The 19,210-nt window shown below is 43.6% G+C and overlaps 1 protein-coding gene across 6 annotated transcripts in view; it reads right to left on the reverse strand.

Annotated features, from left to right (window-relative positions):
• LOC138762210 (dual specificity testis-specific protein kinase 2-like) overlaps positions 1–19,210 on the reverse strand; it is a 197,844-nt gene that overhangs the window by 27,920 nt on the left and 150,714 nt on the right. For all 6 annotated transcript variants that reach the window (XR_011356827.1, XR_011356836.1, XM_069935841.1 and 3 more), the window contains 2 exons: positions 3,928–3,976; positions 3,688–3,837 (listed from right to left, as the gene is read on the reverse strand). Coding sequence is in view for 4 of the 6 variants with exons in the window: in XM_069935841.1 (XP_069791942.1) it covers positions 3,688–3,837; positions 3,928–3,976 (199 nt within the window). In the remaining 2 variants the exon portion in view is untranslated. The remainder of the gene's footprint in view (positions 1–3,687; positions 3,838–3,927; positions 3,977–19,210) is intronic.

The raw sequence follows: 19,210 nt of genomic DNA on the forward strand, positions 1-19,210 counted from the left end.
GGTGGCAGCGGTGATGGAAGCAGCTACAATGGAATTTTTTAAAGAGACTATTAGATATCTAAATGGAACTGAATCAAATTGGGCACTAGGCAGTAAGGAAATTCCAGCCAGTTGGTAGAGTAGAGTATTAGGCCAGCACAACACTGTAGGCTGAAGGGCCTGTATTGTGGTGTAGATTTCCATGTTCTATATTGTACTGAAGATGGTTGTGGTTTTTGGAGGTCAATCATTCTTGCCTCAGTACAACAGAGGTAGTTTTTGGGTGGTGTGCCAGTCTTAACCATCTTTAGCTGCTTTGTCTGTCCCATGGGAGGGAAATCTGGAGCACACAGATATATACCGAGAGTGGAAAGATTTAAAAAGGACCTGATGGATACCTTCCCCACCCCCACCCCCACCATGGAGGTGCTGAGCATATGGAATGAGTGGCCAGAGGAAATGGTGGAGGGAACAATTTCAATGTTTAAGCCTTTGGAATGAGTTCATGGGTACAGTACGAACCAGGTGGCAGTTGGGTTTAAAACTAGTCCTAGAAAACAGGGACACGGAGCATATGTGCTTGTTGGTAGTCCCTGAAAACCAGGGCATGGAATCCAATGGGTTAAAAGACATTTAGATAGGGATGAAAAAGATTTACACTCGGGGATATGAGCAAAATGCAGGCAAAAGAGATGACCTTCGATTGATAGCTTGGTTAGCATACACATATTGGGCTAAAGGGCCTGTTTCTGTGCTGTAGAACTCTAAATCTTTCCTTTTTTAAAATTTGAATAGCTTCCACAATCTTTCTTTCTTATAAAGCTTGGTATGGCTCACAACTCCTCTTCTAATATAGCTTTTCTACCAAAGTGATCGACTCATTCTTGCATCCATTCTCTGTGCATAGAAATTATCCAGTGCTCATTCCAAATGAGTCTTGCGTGCAAATTAGTTTCTTGACCATTATCTTTTCTGAGGCCTTTGTGACCAAACAAATATGAAATATGCTATGTGGCACACTTTTATAGTCTGGAGAAGAGCAAGTTGATCAATTGTAGACACATTGTATGGCTTGCAAGAAGATCTTGTATTGTTTGAGAATGATTTAACAATATTCTATCACATCACAAGAGCAATGGGTGCTTTATGCGATATCAAAAGCTGCTAATCCTCACGCTACACCACAATGAGATAATAACTTTCAAACAATATAGAAGCAGAGAACGAATGAAAGCAGGCTGACTGTTGTAAACTAGAAAGCAAATCCTTATTATCCACCTCCAACACAATATGCTTTTTACCACATAATAAAGAGGAAATCATCTTTATCAGATTCAATGAAATGCATTATTCATTTACAGCTAAATGAAAAGTGAACAGAATGCTTATAAATATTTTACAGGAAGCTTATTAATATTTTAATGTGTTCATTTTTTATTATCTCTGTTGGTGACTGTGTTAGCTATATTTGGGCCGCTTTTCTTATCTTGTTGAACAAAGTGCTTGTTTTTCTGCCCACAATTTTTCCATTTTAAACTGTTCATTCATTCTTCACAATGCTGTGACAATATCCATTAAAACATTTTTTTTATTGAATTTATAGCAAGAACCAGGTGAGGGCATCAAATTGTTTTGTTTCTGCAATTTATTATCGTAATTTATTCTTTGATCACAAAATTGATTGAAAGAGCTGTGTTTAATTCTAGACTCTGACATTCAGCAAAATCTTCATGCCTTCCCTTTGAATTTGTAGCATTATGTTATTTTCTAAAAAGCTCTTACTCGTGCTGAGCGAGGAGTGAAGTTTCTATTCCATCAGCTGCATCTGATGTGCAAATAAGGCAAGAATGTCAATTATTTGGTTACTTGAGTTGTAGTTTGGTCTGAGGTCCAGGCCCCAGTCCATGAAAGGAAATGGCAGTAATGTAAATGTACCACGTTGCCAAAGCAACTCTGAAAATTAGAATTTTTTTTTTAAAAAAATGTTGCTTTTTTGAATAATTAACAAGCTTCAAAAGTATAGGAAGACATAATAACACTATAACCATTCCAGTGACCAGGTTTGAATCCTGCAGTGTCTGTAAGGAGTTTGAATGCTCTCCCCACATCAGTATAGGTTTCCTCTGGGTTCTCCAGTTTCTTCCCAACTTTCAAAAAATGTTCAGAGGTTATGTTAATTTGGGGGAGGGGGTAGTTGGGGGGGCGGGGGAAGGGCATGGACAAATCCAAAATAAAATAAGATTCTGCTATAATAGAACTGCTACACATGACTGTACCTTTACCTCTAGCTATGCAGAAGTACAAGATACCCATGCAAGGATGTACGCACAGGTAAAATGCAATCTTTCATGCAGTTGAGCATGAATCTACCATTCTGACGAAGCTCAGCATCATGATCTCCCAGTACTTACATAGGCAAAGCTGCCTATTGAACCAGCATAACATTTGACTTGGTGTAGATTCAGCATGGAGAGGAATGACTGTGAGGGAGAGTATGATACAGGCAATCTAAATTTGAGTTAGTTCAAATGTATTTAATTTCTTCATTGACTTTACATTAAGATATTTCTGGAGGTATTATTATAATAGAATTAAAGTTCAGACAGTCGTACAAGATCCAAATATATGTGCATTGAATGCTAGTAACATTGAAGCTCTAATCAATACATTTCAAGTGTGAAGTTCAATGACAGTACTATAACAGATTAGGTTATATTTTATATTGTATATGTTATATATGTTGTATATTTTATATGTTTTAAAGGAGATAAATTGTGGGGTTTAGTGTAGGTCACAAACAAGTGCAAACACTTCAAAAGAGATCTCATTTAAAATGCAAGAGCTTGGCTCAAGCCAGACAGTCCAGGTTCTGAGTGCCTTTGCAAAACTTTGAAGAATGCCAATGGAGACTTCACATAGGTGTTAATTGGACACATTGTGGAGTAATGGATAATTGTTTTGGAAAGCAACAGATGAACAGACATGGAAGATTGGGTCCAGTGCTGCAGTCTGTCTAAGTGGGGTGGGGGAGAGGGCAGGGGAGAATTTAATTCTACAGTTCAGCAGCTGGGACTGAAACATGACAATCAAAACCCCATTTTGAAGATGGTTTTGTGAGTTCAGTCTGTTCAAAGCCCTTTTGGTCCATATAAGAGGAGATAGCTGGTTATATAATGTTTCACCTGAGATAAGGGTAACTGAAAAGGAACTTTGTGATGACCTGAAAGAAAGAGGTTATCATCTGGAAAACCCTGATGGGCAAGTTTCTTCGACAAGACACTGAAGTGGCTGATTGGAAGAAATCCGTTTGTGTCCAACGAGCAACAAATCTCTCTCTGAAAACCAACAAGAATCTTCCTGAGTGCTAACCATTTACCTTTCAAGCACCAAAGCCTGGTGAAATTCATAAATGTTTAGTTCTGTGCACAGTATAAGAATTGCCTGATAACAGTGAACTTGGAGGAGTGAGAAGTGAGATTGGACTGTGAATCAAATAACTTTTCTGAACTTACACATACATAAGTTAAAGTTTGATCCTGTTTTCATGTTTAAATTAAAAGCAACATTTATTTAAGTTATCATTTGTCTTGGTGAATTGCTATTGCTGCTGGGTTTTGGGGTCCTCTGGGCCCATAACATTACATGACTGCCATTATGTGTTCAGCACATAAAACAAAGGATGAAGTTCTAGTCAAGTCTGCATCTTACCTTGGAGTTTAAGTCTCTATGATAGATATTCTTTGAGTGGAGGTAGACCATTCCTCTTGCAATGTCTGATGCAAGATCCACTTTTTCCTTCCAGGTCAGATGAACTTCTTTATTAGCAAGCAATTCCTCCAGGCATCCACCATTAATATACTGTGAATCAGAGCAGATGTAAACACTCAAGAAAACAAAAAGATCCATTTGTTTACATCTTATTTGCATTACATATATGAAAATACGTACCTCAAGCATAGGATAGAGTTTATCTTCTTTAACGCAGACCCCAAGATATCTGAAAAAGTCACAAAATAAAGCCTCGCATATTGCATGTCACATACCATTAACACTTGCACACAAATTCGGTTCATACAAAATTTGGAATTAAGATTATGTTAAAGCTATTACAGTGATGCAACACGGTTAACATAATGCTACTACAGCACCAGTGACCCAAGTTCGAATCCAGCAATGTCTCTAAGGAGTTTGTACGTTATCCTAATGTCTGCATGGATTTCCTCCTTAAGTTCAAAATGTACAAGGTTGGTAGGTTCATTATAGTGTAATTGGTGGAACAAGTTGAAATGGCCAGGGTCTGCTTCGACTATGCTGCAAATTAAATAAAAATATAACATTTAAAAATGTAAAAATGGTAATTACAGAGTTTGTGGAAGGCCAGAAATTCCTTAGAGTGGCATCCCTTGCTCTGTCAACGTAACTTTAGAGGATTCACCAAGTTGAAGGTTCCACCACTGGTTTGGGGAATTAAAACCAGAGCATTAGAAACAACCTCAAGGTATTTCCTGATCTTGATGAGAACAAATGATAGACAGTTTATATTTTTTTGAGACAGGTGTGAAATTAGAGAGGGTGTTCCTTTCTCTGAAAACTTGATGATGGCAGTTTCAAGTTGAATATTAACTCATTACTATAACAGAAATTTGATTCACATAGCTTTGCAACATATATTATGGGTCTTGGTGCATCAGTGAGATTGTGCAGAGAACCAAGATCCCAGGGTGTTAGAAATGCATATGGACCTGGGGGCTGGATGAGTTAAAAGGGAGCATAGGAAGGAAGTTCCTGGTGAGTTAAAGTAGCATGAGAAAGTACCTGGTCAACGAGTTAAGTCCATGAGATTGAGGACATAAATAGGCTATTCAGTCCATCAAGTCTGCCCTGCTATTTAATCATGAGCTCATCCATTTTCCTCATTCAGCCCCACTGGTCAGTATTCACCACAAAACACCACAATTTCTCAATAGTTTTACCATACCTAATTTGCCACAGGAATGACCCAGAGGCCTTAAAAGTGACAGTAACATTAAATATCATAACCTAAAGAATCAAGTTTATGACTACTGTCCAAGTTTACAAGGGGAACTGGTCAAAATAGCATCCTTCAGTCCTCAGTGCAAAAACATGCAAACACACATTTACAAATTATTCATATGCAGTACATATAAACAGATTTTTTTTAAAAATAAATAAATATTGTTAAACAAATAAAGTCTTGGAGGGTTTATATGAGCAATTCATCAGCTACACTTGATAGGAATAGTTGAAAGATGCTGTGTGTGGGGTGGCAGGGGTCATCAATGCTTTTAACCCCTCTTTAGACATTAATCCCATTTAATCACGTCATTGGTGGGTGGGAGTAGGGAAGAGATGCCAGTGATCCTCTCTGCTGTTCATATGGTCCTATGGATTGACCTACAATTGACACCAACTGAACCACACTATGATGCAGCTGCCCAGGATGCTCTCGATAAAGCTCCTGTAGAAAGTTGACAAGATGGTGCCTAGATGCTTTGCCCCTCTCAGTCTTCTCAGGAAGTGCAGTTACTACTGCACATTCTTGACAAGTGTGTGTGTCCAGGGTAGGCCAATTCTTAAGTGCAAAAGCTCTCTTTACAACCCTTTTCACCTGTGATGACACTTTCAGGGAATTATGCATCTATATTTCAAGATCCCTCTGTTCGACCACACTCCTCAGTGCCCTACCATTTACCATGCATGTCCTTTCTTGGTTTGCCCTTATAAATGTAACATTTAACATTTGCATTAAATTCTATTTGCCACTTTTCATCCCATTTTTCCAGCTGATCCAGATCCCTCTACAAGCTTTGAAAACCTTCTTCACTGTCCCTTCCTGCTACTGTCAAATCCATTTCACTACTTCACCATGAATACCAAGCATCTGAACCTTCCTGACTAACCTTCCATGCGGGACCTTGTCAAAGTCCATGCAGACAACACCCACAACCTTTACTTCATCAACTTTCCTGGTAACCTCCTCAAAACACTATCAGATTAGTTAAACATGACCTACCATGGACAAAGCCATGGTGACTATCCCTAAACAATGGCCATCCAAATAATTGTATATCCAATCTCTTAGAACATCTTCCAATAATTTACCTACTAATGACATCAGACTCGCTGGCCTATAATTTCCAGGGTTAATTTTGGAGCCTTTCTAAAGAATAGAACAATGTGAGCTACCCTCAAATCCTCTGGCATCACACCTGTGACTAAGGACATTTTAAATATTTCTCCAGAGCCCCTGAAATTTCTACACTAACCTCCCTCAAGATCTGAGGGAACACCTTGTCAGGCCCTGAGGATTTATCCATCCTTATTTGATTCAAGACAGTAAGCACTGCCTCCTCTTTAAACAGTATAGGTTTTATGGCCTCGCTGCTTGTTTTCCTTACTTCCCATGACTGTGCCCTTTTCCGGAGTAAAACCTGATGGGGAAAAAACATTTACAACTTCTCCCATTTTTTTTGGCTCCATACAAAGCTAACCACTATGATCATCAAGAGGCTAATTTTGCCCCTTACTATCCTTTTTCCTTTTTATATACATGAAGAATCCCTGAGGGTTTCCCTTCGTATTGTCTGCCAAAGAAACCTCATGCCTTCTTTTAGCCTTCCTGACTTCTTTTGAGATTTTTCTTGCTTTTTTTTGAAAATATTTTCAAGTACCTCATTTGTGCCATGTTGCCTATGCCTGTTATACACCTCTCTCTTCTTCTGAACCAGATCCTCAATATCCCTCGAAAATCAAGGGCCCTATGCCTTCTAACCTTGCCTTTGATCCTAAACATAAAAGTGCCATATTCTCAATATTTCACCTTTGAAGGTTCTCCACTTACCTTGCACATCCTTGCCCGAAAACAACCTATCCCAATCCATGCATTCAAGATCCTTTCCAATTTCCTCAAAATTGGTCTTCATCCAATTTAGAATCTCAACCTGAGACCCAGACCTATTCTTCTCCATAATTACCTGAAACTAATGGCATTATGATCACTGGACCCAAAATGTTCTCCTACACATAATTCAATCACCTGTCTGATCTTGTTCCCAATAGAAGATCCAGTATTGCACTCTACCTAGTTGGTACTTCTATATAGTACAAATCCGCCGACTAGCCAGTGAGTGCTCCACTTGCCCAGGAAGCCTCCCCAGGGATCAGCGGTAGTGGTGGGTCCACTTCGGGGATAGTCAGCAACAGTTGGGTGGTCTCAGTGATCATTGTGTTCATCTCAGTGATTAGTGGCAGCCAGCATTTTTTTTTTGTGAGAATTAAACTTTATTTTAATGCTTAAAAATCCTTCCCTTGATATTTGTTGTTGTTTAAACATGATTTGCTGTTGCTACTGGGTTGTTTTGTTTTAAATTACCAATTCTGTGGAAAAAAAACTTTTATCCGATATAGGCCCGGTCCTGACCATTTCAGATACTGTATATTGATTTAGAAAACTTTCCCGAACATATTTGACAAACTCTAAGCTATCCAGTCCTTTTACAGTATGGGAGTCAAGTCAATGTGGAAATTTAAAGTCTCCTACTATCTACACCTTATCTTTCCTGCAGCTGTCTGCTATCTCTACACATATGCTCCTCTAATTTTTGCTGACTATTGGGCAGACTATAATACAACCCCATCAGTGTGGTCATACCTTTCCTGTTCCTCAGTTCCACCCATATAACCTCAGTAGACGAGCCCTCTGGTCTGTTCTGTCTAAACACAGATGTGATATTTTCCCTGACGAGCAATGCCACTCCCCCCCCCCCCCCGAATGTTGAGCTGCTAGTCCTGCCCCTTCTAAAACCAAGTTTCACTTATTGCCACAATGTCATAATTCAACATACAATCCATACGCTAAGCTCGTCTGCACTCTGGTATCCCTTCCCCTGTGAATCTAGTTTAACTCCACCAGAACAGCACTAGCAAAACTTTCTGCAAGCAGATTAGTCTACTTCCAGCTCAGATGCAAACCATCCCATCAAGAGAGGCCCCATCTTCACTGGAAGAGAGCCCAATGATCCAGAAACCTGAAGCCCTTCCTCCTACACCATGTCTTTATCCACATGTTAAGATGCATTATCCTCCTATTTCTATCCTCACTAGCACATGGCATGGGTAGCAATCCTGAGATCACAACCCTGGAGGCCCTGTCCTTCAACCTACACCTAATATCCCTGAACTCTCCTTGCAGGACCGCCTCACCCTTCCTACCCATGTCATTGGTCCCTTCAAGGACCACAATATCTAGCTGCACATCATCCCTCTTGACAGTGACTTGAACTCGATCTGAGATATCTCAGACCCTGGCACCAGGGAGGCAACATACTATCCGCGATACTTGATCTCTTCCACAGAACTTCTGATCTGTCCCTCTAATTATGGAATTCCCTATCACTGCAGCTCACCTCTTCTCCCTTCCCTTCTTGGCAATAGGACCAGACTGCATGCCAGAGACCTGATCGCCATGGCTTGACCATGATATGTCACCCCCCCCTCCCCACCAATAGTATCGAAAAGGGTATACTTGTTATTGAGGGGAATGGCCACAGGGGTACTCTGCACTGCCTGATAATTCCCTTTCCCTCTTCCATCACCCATCTAACCTCCTTCCACCTGGATGTGATGGTGTCCCTCTTTCTCCTGTCTATCACCCCCTTGGCCTCCTGAATGATCCAGAGTTCATCCAACTCCAGCTATAATTCCTTAACTTAGCTAGTCAAGAGTTGCAGCTGGATGCACTTCTCGCAGATGAAGTCATCAGGGATACTACTGGCTCTCTGGTGACCCACATTTTGCAAAAGGAGCATTCCCCCTGCCTTGCCTGCAATTCCCACTGCCTATGGATAGATGAAAAAAAATACTTTAAAAAACCTACACTTACCCGAGCCTACCTGCTGAATCCTTTTTGTTCATCGAATAGAGGAGTGCTTTCTGACTTCAACTCCGACCATTCCTCAATTCTTACCTTTCTCCTGGCCAGTTGAGCCAAAGCCTTACCACTCTGACTAAGCCCACTCCAATGATGACCACTCTCCACTGTATCTTCAACAGTTGAACTCGATTGCCCAATCCCACTTTGTAAATAGATTCTGGATTTCCTCACCTCCAGACCACAATCAGTGAGAATTGGTAAAAACGTATCTTCAACTGTTGAACTCGATTGCCCAATCAATTGCTATCTGCTGAGTCTCTCCTTTTTCAACCCCTTTGTCTTCAACTGTTGAACTCGATTGCCCAATCCCACTTTGTAAATAGATTTTGGATTTCCTCACCTCCAAACCACAATCAGTGAGAAATGGTAAAAACATCTCCACACTCTCCATCAGTACCAGAGCACAATAAGTTTCTTAGCCCCCTGCTCTAGTCACTTTACACCTACAACTGTGTGGCTCAGTATGACAATAACACCATCTACAAATTTGCAGACAGTACCATGGTAGAGGCAGGTTCATTAAATATATTTAAGAGGGAATTAGATATATTTCTTCAGTATAAGGGTATTAAAGGTTATGGAGAGAAGGCGGGGACGGGGTACTGAACTTTAAGATCAGCCATGATCTCGTTGAATGGCGGAGCAGGCTCGTAGGGTCGAATGACCTACTCCTGCTCCTATCTTCTATGTTTCTATGTTTAGAGGGTTGTATAAAAAGGGGTATGAGTCAGGATACAGGAGGGAAATTGAAAATTTAGCTAACAACAACCTCACACTCAATGTCATCAAAACTAAGAAGTTGATTATGAACATTAGGAGGGGAAAACCAAAGATGCATAATCCAAATGTAATGATAGAGATTGTTGTTGCAGAGAATCTAGCAATGCCTTACTGTTTGATTATACTTGGATCCCACCAGGAGCTGACACAGAGCAATGGAGGCTTGCAGCATTATGGCATGCCTCATATGCTATTCATAACTTTAAAGTAAATAACCTTTTCCTTCATCCATGTGTTGTCTAAGAACTCTTGCATACAAATACAAGATGAAACATGCTGTTAGAAGTGAGATGAAGGAAATACTTTAAAATGTAAATCTAAAGTCAGTGACTGATCAGTGAAGAGAAGCTAACACAGTGAAAATGCAAGGATAACATCCACCAGCGAAACTTCAACTGACAGGTAATGTGGTTGAAAATTGGAACAGATTTAAACAGCATTTTGGATTGTATTTATTGGCAGTCAGAGGTCAAGAGAAAAAGTGATAAAGTGAAAGCGTCAGTTTTCTTACAGGTCGTGGGTGATGAAGCCCTGGACGTGTATAATAACTTCACGTTTGCTGCTGAAGGAGACAAAATGAAACTGGAAAAAAATAATGGAACAGTTTGAGGCATACTGCATATCTAAATGTAATGTGACATTTGAGAGGCACAGAATTTTCACGTGCAGAGAAAAGTATTGATCAAAAGGTGACTGAATTGAGAAAATGAAGCAAAAGGTGTGAATTTGGTGGACTGACCAACTCGCTGATAAAAGACAGACTTGTGTGTGGTATTCCAGATAATAGTGTAAGGGAAAGACTGCTAAGAGAGCAAAATCTAGACCTGGAAAAAGCCACAGCACAACTACAGAAACTGTAAAAACACAGGCAAAAGAGCTGTTCAGTGAAACTAGCTGCAACATGGATGTAGTGAGCAAGAACAGACATAATCCATTTAACTAAAAGTGCGCCAAAGTGGAAAGAGAGCTGTGGCCAGCAAACAAATGAAAGGGACAATCGAAACCCATGTCGTCAATGCAGTACACATCTACCAAAAAAGTGTCCGACATATGGCAAAATATGCAATATGTGCAACGAAAGCAACCATTGCTGTACGAACCAAGTGCAACAAAGCAAGGTTCATGCAGTAGATGAAAGGGAGATAGAGGAATTCTATGTAGATGTTGTGTCTGAAAACAAGAAAGAAAACAGAGACTGGATGTTGAGATTAAAAGTGAATGACATATACATTTCAGTTCAATTGGATATTGGAGCACAAATTAATGTAATATCATAGACTGATTTGAAGAAGGTTAGACCCAGACCAAAGATGTATGGAACAAAAGTGAAGGTGACAGGATATTCAGGTATCGATATACCAGTGCAAGGAGAATGCATGGTCAAAGTGAAACACAAGGACAAAGAGCACATGCTAGCATTCATTGTGGTACCAAAGGATGTACAGGCCACATTAGGTTTAACAGCCTGTGAAAAATTGAACCTGGTAAAAAGAGTCCTCGCTATGGAAAGCGAAGGAGAGAGTCTATGATGAACTCATGAAAAAATACAATGACCTATTTCAGGGTCTAGGCTGCCTTCCAGGAGAACACACGATCAGAGTGGATAAGCATGTGCCACCGATAATACATCCATGCAGAAAAGTTCCATTTGCACTTCAAAAGCAACTAAAGGCAGAGTTGGACAGGATGGAAAGTCTGAACCTGATTCAGAAGATAGATGAGCCAATGGAGTGGTTGAGTTCACTTGTCGTTGTAGACAAAAAGAATGGAAAGCTTAGAATTTGCTTGGATTCAAGGGATCTAAACAGAGCAATAAAGAGAGAACACGTTAAGCTTCCGATGAGTGAAGAAATCATGTCACAGTTTGCAAATGCAAAGATTTTCAGCAAGTTAGATGCATCATCAGGATTTTGGCAGTTAAAATTGGATGAAGCAAGTTCAAAATCATGCACGTTCAATAGTCCATTTGGCAGATACAGATTCCTAAAGTTACCATTCAGAATTGTCTCAGCTCCTGAAGTTCATCACAAAACTATCCATATGGTCTATGAGCACATGGATGGAATTGATACCTCAATGGGTGACATCATAGTATGAGGAACCACGAGAATGGCGTATGATGAGAGACTAAGGAAAGTGCTGGAAGCAACAAGGAAAGCAAACCTGAAGCTGAATAGAGAAAAATGCCAGCTCAGGGTGACAGAACTAACATTTGTAGGAGATATTATTGGCAGTGAGACCAGATCCCAGAAAGGTGTCCACCACTGGGAACATGCCAAGGCCACAATGCATAAAGGATGTACAGAGGTTTAATGGAATGGTCAACTATATGGGTAAATTCATATCCAACCTCTCAGAAAAGATGGCTCCATTGAGAAGACGAACAGAAAAGAACATTGAATGGGAATAGAGTCATGACCATGAAAAGTCATGGAGGGAACTAAAGAAACTGCTCACAGAGGTACCAGTTCTGAGGTTTTATGACCTAGCGATACCTATCAAGATATCATCAGATACATCACAAAGTGGGCTCGGTGAAGTTCTTCAGCAAAAATGATGGCTGGCAACTCATTGCATATGCATCACACTCAATGACAGACGCGGAGATGCGATACGCTCAAATTGAAAAGGAGCTGCTTAGCATCACATACGCCTGTGAAAGATTTAATCAGTTTGTGTCAGGTCAAGCAATCAGTGTGGAGACTGACCATATGCCCTTGATTTCATTGTTTCAAAAGCCATTAAATGAATATCCACTTAGAATATAAACAATGATGATTAGGCCACAACGCTATACACTGAATGTAGCATGCACTCCGAGTAAGCTAATGTACACAGCAGACACATTGTCTAGAGCTGTTGACACAAGAGAGCACGCAAACACCAAAATGGATGAATACATGAATGCCTTGGTGGACATGATCACAAGTGCTCTGCCCATATCAGATGCAAAAAAGGAGCTTATAAAATCAGAGGCAAACAAAGATGAAACACTGAGACAACTGAGAAAAAACATCTCGTCTTGGATGGATGGCCCAACATAAAGCAGGACTGCTCACCTGACGTTTCAGAGTACTGGAACAGCAGGGCAAAATTATCAGTGGTTGAAGAAAGGAAGAAAAATCCTTATCCCAAAGAATTTGAGAAAAGATACGCTAAAAAGAATCCATGGAGGACATCTTGGAATCGAAAAGTGTAAGAAAAGAGCACGAGAGGTGATGTACTGGCCAAGAATCAACAATGATATAACAAATGAAGTGTCAAACTGTACAATATGCCAGAAATATCAAGCAAGCAATCCTACAGAACCACTAAAGCCACACCCAGCACCATACAGACCTTACCAGAAGGTAGGCGCTGAACTATTCAAATGTCAAGGGAAGTCTATCTTGTAGTCACGGACTATTACTCCTTATATCCAAAGGTGTGTAAACTGAACACCACCACTGCAGATATTGTAATAACAGGTTTGAAAGCCATATCCTCCCGACATGGCATGGCAAGCGAGGTCTTCACAGACAATGGACCCCTGTTTTGCAATTCAAAGTTCCGACAGTTTGCCGAAGAGTGGAACTTTGTACACACCACGTCAGTCCTCATTTTCCACAGTCCAATGGTCTAGTGGAAAAATCAGTACAGACAGTGAAAAGACAAATGGACAAGGCAAAAGACAGTGGAACAGACTTCTACCAGAGCATGCAAGTATACCACACAACGCCGCTCGAGTGTGGTATGTCACCAGCACAACTACTTATGGGTCGTAGGTGTAATGCGCGTCAAAAGAACCAAAGACTTGTTGATCCAAACCAAGGCTTTTATTAACTAAAAGACTGGAGCATATCACAAGTAGGTCGACCTGTCCAGAATGACCTGGTCTGGCTAGGAGCAATCCTTTAAGACCTGCCAGTAGGTGTGGCTACACTTTCAGCCAATCACAGTCATCCTACATTACCATCTGTACATATGTACATATACACATTGGTGAAAGAATCTGTACTATCACATTAGGCTAATATCAAACCTACCTGTTCAGGAGAACCTCCTAAAAACAAAAGAGGGGGAAAAAGTGAGGAAGTTCAAAGAACAACAGAAAGAAAATCAAAAGTATTACTTTTACAGAGGAACAAAAAAAACTACCAGAAGTCTACACTGGTGACCAAGTTAGGCTAAAAGACAAAACAAACTTATGGACTCAAAGAAAACTGCCCTTAGTGAAGTCCAATAAAGATCATACACCATTCAGACAGATGAAGGTGCTCTTCTGCATGGAAATCGTCGAGATCTTCATATGGGACCAGCCACAGTAGATGGAAAGGCGGTTACTGTTGAACAACCCGAATGCACATCTGAGAAGACATCATCTGAGGAAACAACTCAGATTCAAGGACAATCAATCAAGATATCGTCAAGACACATCAATCCTCCTAAAAGACTCACTGAGCAAATTTATAGTCTTCTGTTATAGAATGAAGTAGTGCTATCTTATTCACTCTTCAAGTTTTAGTGTATATAAATGTGAATGCACAAAACAAGTTTAAAAAATGTTAACAATGTTGATAATAATGAAAATGTAAGCTCAGTGTTAAAGCTAAATTGCAGATTATACCATAAAAACATGATAGTTAAAAGTAAGCTACTTTTGTTTTAAGAAAGGGAGATGTAATGATAGAGATTGTTGTCGCAACACAACTAGCAATGCCTTACTGTTTGATTATACTTGGTTGCCACCAAGGGCTGACACAGAGCAAGACAGTATGTGAGATCAGTAACGGAGGCTTGTAGCCTCATGGTCTGCCTCATGTGCTGTTTACAACAACTTTAAAGTAAAGAACCTTTTCCTTTATCCATGTGTTGTCCAAGAACTCACACATATGCATACAAGATAAAACACCAATGATCATTGGGAGTTTTAATTCCTGAGAGTTACAATATCAGAAGACTTTTCCTGGACTTAGCACCCAAATTTTATCATAAAATTGTAAATTCCTCAGAGGCTGAGATGGGGCAGAATCTGTTAAGTGTATCCAGGAGAGTTTTTTGAAGCAGCATGTAGACAACCCAACAGGAAGGGGCCAGACTGCACCTTGTGGCAAATGAACTTGGCCAGGTGATCAGAGTTTCAGTGGAGGAGCATTTTGAGAACAGTCATCACTCTTTCTTCCAAGATACTTTAGGTATTGACAAGGATAATCTCAAGCTTTGGGAAAAGCACTAAATTGTGGAAGGGCAAATTATGACAGAACTGGAAAGGAGCAGGGGAGGGCTGGAGTTTAATTGGGAGCAGCTGTTATTGGGCAAGTCCACAATTGATGCGGGAGTTGTTTAAAGGCTAATTAATTAGTGTCCTGTGTGAAGAAAGCAGAAGGATGACAATGTCAGAGAACCATGGATGATATGAGAGGTCATGAACCTAGTCAAGAAGGTAAATGAGCAAAATGAAAGGTTCATGAAGCTTGTGATAGTACAGATCTATCACCAATGTACATAGTGTATATAGTTACTGTATCTAGACTGTGCTTACAGCGATTGGCTGAGAGCTAAGCCACACCTATTGTTTGGGCCTTAAAGGGTTGTGTCCCTAGCCAGGTCGGATCATTCCGGACTGGTCGGCCACCTGTGAAGAGCTCCGGTCTTTTGCTAATAAAAGCCTTGGTTTGGATCAACAAGTCTTTGGTTCTTTCGACGAGCTCTACAATTTTATTACCAAAAAGAATTTTTTTTTGAAAGGGATGGAGCGTTTAACTCGGCCAAAAAACTTGATATCGACCCACAGTCAGCTACAGCCTTCAAAGCCTTTAAGTTCTGGCTGCTGAACTTTGAAAACTTCCTGAGATTCATTCAGGTAGAGGAGGATAACCAGCGTCTAACAGCATTGCTGTCTATGGTGTCCTTGAGAGTCTACGAGAACATCCAGGATGAGACCACTTACACCGCAGCCATAAAGGTACTGAAGGAACTGTATGATCAACCGGTGAACAGAGTTCATGCCCGGCTCATGCTTGCGTCGAGGAAACAACAGCCCGGCGAGTCCAGCAGGGCATATTTACAAGTATTAAAGGCATTGGGCAAGGACTGTAACTGTGTGGACAAAACTGCTGCCGAGATCACTAGCGACCTCGTCCGGGATGCCTATGTGGCCGGGCTCCGATCGAACGAAGTGAGGCTGCGTTTGCTCGAACAAGGGGTAGAAAAACTAGAGGACGTGGCCCGGATTGCAATCACAATGGAGGATGCAGCCTTAAAGTCCACCGAGCTCTCTAGGGACTGGACCCCTCGTTCTGATGTGAGTAAAGTGCCCTTCTACCCTACCCCTGACGGCCTGTCGGCTGCTGCTACCCTGCCCCGTGCGAACCCAAAATGTTATTTCTGCGGGAGGGACAAGCACAGCAGATCCCAGTGCCCAGCAAGAAAAGCCAGGTGCCAGAAGTGCCTTAAAAAGGGCCACTTTGCTGCAGTCTGTAGGTCTAAAATGGCCGCCAGCAAACACAGTGCCTCGTGTGAAGCTCAACCGCCACTATCCCATTCAAACTCTTCTTCCCCAGAGCTCTCGTCCAATGAGAGCGAGGGCTCCCCTGCACGGCAACGCCTGACGTCACGGAGACGCCGAACCCGGAAGGGGAAACCCACCGTCGCAACCATGGTGATGGCCTGCCTCTCGCCCCCGTGCGGAACACTTGACACTACCGCCGCTGCTGCCGCCGCCACAGCCACCCCCAGGGCCGACGCTACCGCCGCTGCTGCCGCCGCCACGGACACCCCCGGGGCCGACGCTACCGCCGCTGCTGCCGCCGCCACAGCCACCCCCGGGGCCGACGCTATCGCCGCTGCTGCCGCCGCCGCCACAGACACCCCCGGGGCCGACGCTACCGCCGCTGCTGCCGCCGCCACGGACACCTCCGGGGCCGACGCTACAGCCGCTGCTGCCGCCGCCACGGACACCCCCGGGGCCGACGCTACAGCCGCTGCTGCCGCCGCCACGGACACCCCCGGGGCCGACGCTACCGCCGCTGCTGCTGCCGCCACAAACACCCCCGGGGCCGACGCTACCGCCGCCGCAGCCACCCCCGTGGCCAACCAGGTGCTCACCCTAGCGTCCATCGCTGACGACCGCCAGGGCCCGACCACCGATCACGAGCAACTACAAACCCCACTACTTACCATTCACCCGCCACAACAGCACTTCCGGGAGGTTCTCCAACCTGCTCCTCGAGCGTTGACTACGTCATCCCGTTGCGTGACGTTATCCCGTTGCGTGACGTCATCCCGTTGCGTGACGTCATCCCGTTGCGTGACGTCATCGCGCAAAACTCGCCTGTCAACTGCTTCAATAACATTAAACCAGCAATGCTCTCATCCCCTCACCAGAGCAATGGAACTGATTAAAGTGCATGGACACTACACCAATTGCTTATTTGACTCTGGGTCAACTGACAGTTTTATCCAGCCAGATCTGGCCCTCCGTTGGGGACTTGACATTATCCCCACTACCCAGAGGATCTCATTAGCGACGAGGTCGCACTCGACTGGGATAAAGGGGTATTGCATCGCCACGCTGGAAGTACAGGGCGTGACGGTCACCCACTTTAAATTATTCGTCCTTCCCCAATTGTGCGCCCCAGTGTTGCTGGGATTAGACTTCCAGTGTCAGTTCCAAACGGTGTCCCTACACTTTGGGGGACCCCACGCCCCCCTCTCGGTCTGCCATCGCCCCACTCCCGAAGCACCCGAGCAACCCGCCCCCGTGCCCCGGGGCCAATCCTGCGGCCTTTCCACACTCCGGATTGCCCCGCCAGCACTCTTCGCAAACCTCACCCCTGGCTGGAAGCCTGTGGCCACCAAAAGTCGGCAATATAGTTACGAAAACAGGCAATTCATTAGGAGTGAGGTGCGTAGATTGCTGGATGAGGGCATCATCGAACCCAGTTCAAGCCCCTGGAGAGCCCAGGTGGTGGTTGTCAAGAATGGGGAAAAACTACGGATGGTGGTCGACTATAGCCAGACCATTAACCGCTTCACACTCCTGGATGCGTACCCCCTGCCACACATCACGGATGTGGTGAACCAGATCGCCCAGTACCGCATTTTCTCCACTATTGACCTACGTTCGGCCTACCACCAGCTCCCGATCCGCTGCGAGGACCGACCATTCACGGCCTTTGAAGCGAATGGGCGGCTATATCAATTTCTCAGGGTACCATTCGGGGTCACAAATGGTGTCGCGGTCTTCCAGCGGGAAATGGACAGGATGGTGGACCAGAACGGGCTAACCGCTACCTTCCCGTATCTGGACAATATCACCATCTGCGGCCAAGACATGCAGGACCATGACGCCAACCTAGACAAATTTCTTCAAACTGCCCGTCAGCTAAACCTGACTTACAATTTGGACAAGTGTGTTTTCCGGACCACACGACTCGCTATTCTAGGTTGTGTGGTGGAAAACGGGATAGTCATGCCAGATCCTGACCGCATGCGTCCCTTAATGGACTTACCCCCCCACATACCCAGAAAGCTCTCAAACGCTGCCTGGGCCTTTTCTCTTATTACGCCCAATGGGTTCCAAACTACGCCGACAAGGCACGTCCTCTTATCAAGACCACCTCTTTTCCCCTCTCGACCGAAGCCACAGCGGCTTTCGATCGAATCAAATCTGACATCGCTGCTGCGACGCTGCACGCGATCGATGAGTCTGTCCCGTTTCAAGTCGAGAGCGATGCATCCGACTTCGCCCTGGCAGCCACCTTGAACCAGGCCGGTCGGCCTGTAGCCTTCTTCTCCAGAACCCTCCAGGGTCCGGAGAGTAGACACTCCTCGATCGAGAAGGAGGCCCAGGCCATAGTTGAAGCGGTACGTCGTTGGAGACATTACCTCGCTGGGAGGCGCTTTACACTGTTGACTGATCAACGTGCGGTCTCCTTCATGTTCAGCAACACCCAGCGTGGTAAGATAAAAAACGACAAAATCGCCAGATGGAGAATCGAACTCTCCACCTTTAACTATGACATCCTGTACCGGCCTGGTAAGCTCAACGACCCGCCTGACGCGCTCTCCAGGGGGACGTGCGCCAGCATACAGATGGACAGACTACGGAAACTCCATGAGGCGCTCTGTCATCCAGGGGTCACTAGATTTGCTCACTTTGTCAAGGCGCGCAACTTACCCTACACAGTTGAGGAGATCCGCTCCATGACCCGAGCCTGTTCGGTGTGCGCCGAATGCAAGCCCCACTTCTTCCGTCCGGATAACTCCCACGTCATCAAAGCCACCCGCCCCTTCGAGCGTCTTAGCGTAGACTTTAAGGGACCCCTACCGTCGACCAACCGTAATACCTACATCCTTACGGCCATCGACGAATACTCCCGCTTCCCATTCGCTGTGGCCTGCCCAGACACCACTGCCACCTCAGTGATACAGGCCCTTCACAGTATTTTCACCATCTTCGGGTACCCCAATTCCATCCACAGTGATAGGGGGTCCTCATTCATGAGTGCAGAGCTG

This window comes from Narcine bancroftii, chromosome 1, assembly GCF_036971445.1.
Source record: "Narcine bancroftii isolate sNarBan1 chromosome 1, sNarBan1.hap1, whole genome shotgun sequence".
Lineage (NCBI taxonomy): Eukaryota > Metazoa > Chordata > Chondrichthyes > Torpediniformes > Narcinidae > Narcine > Narcine bancroftii.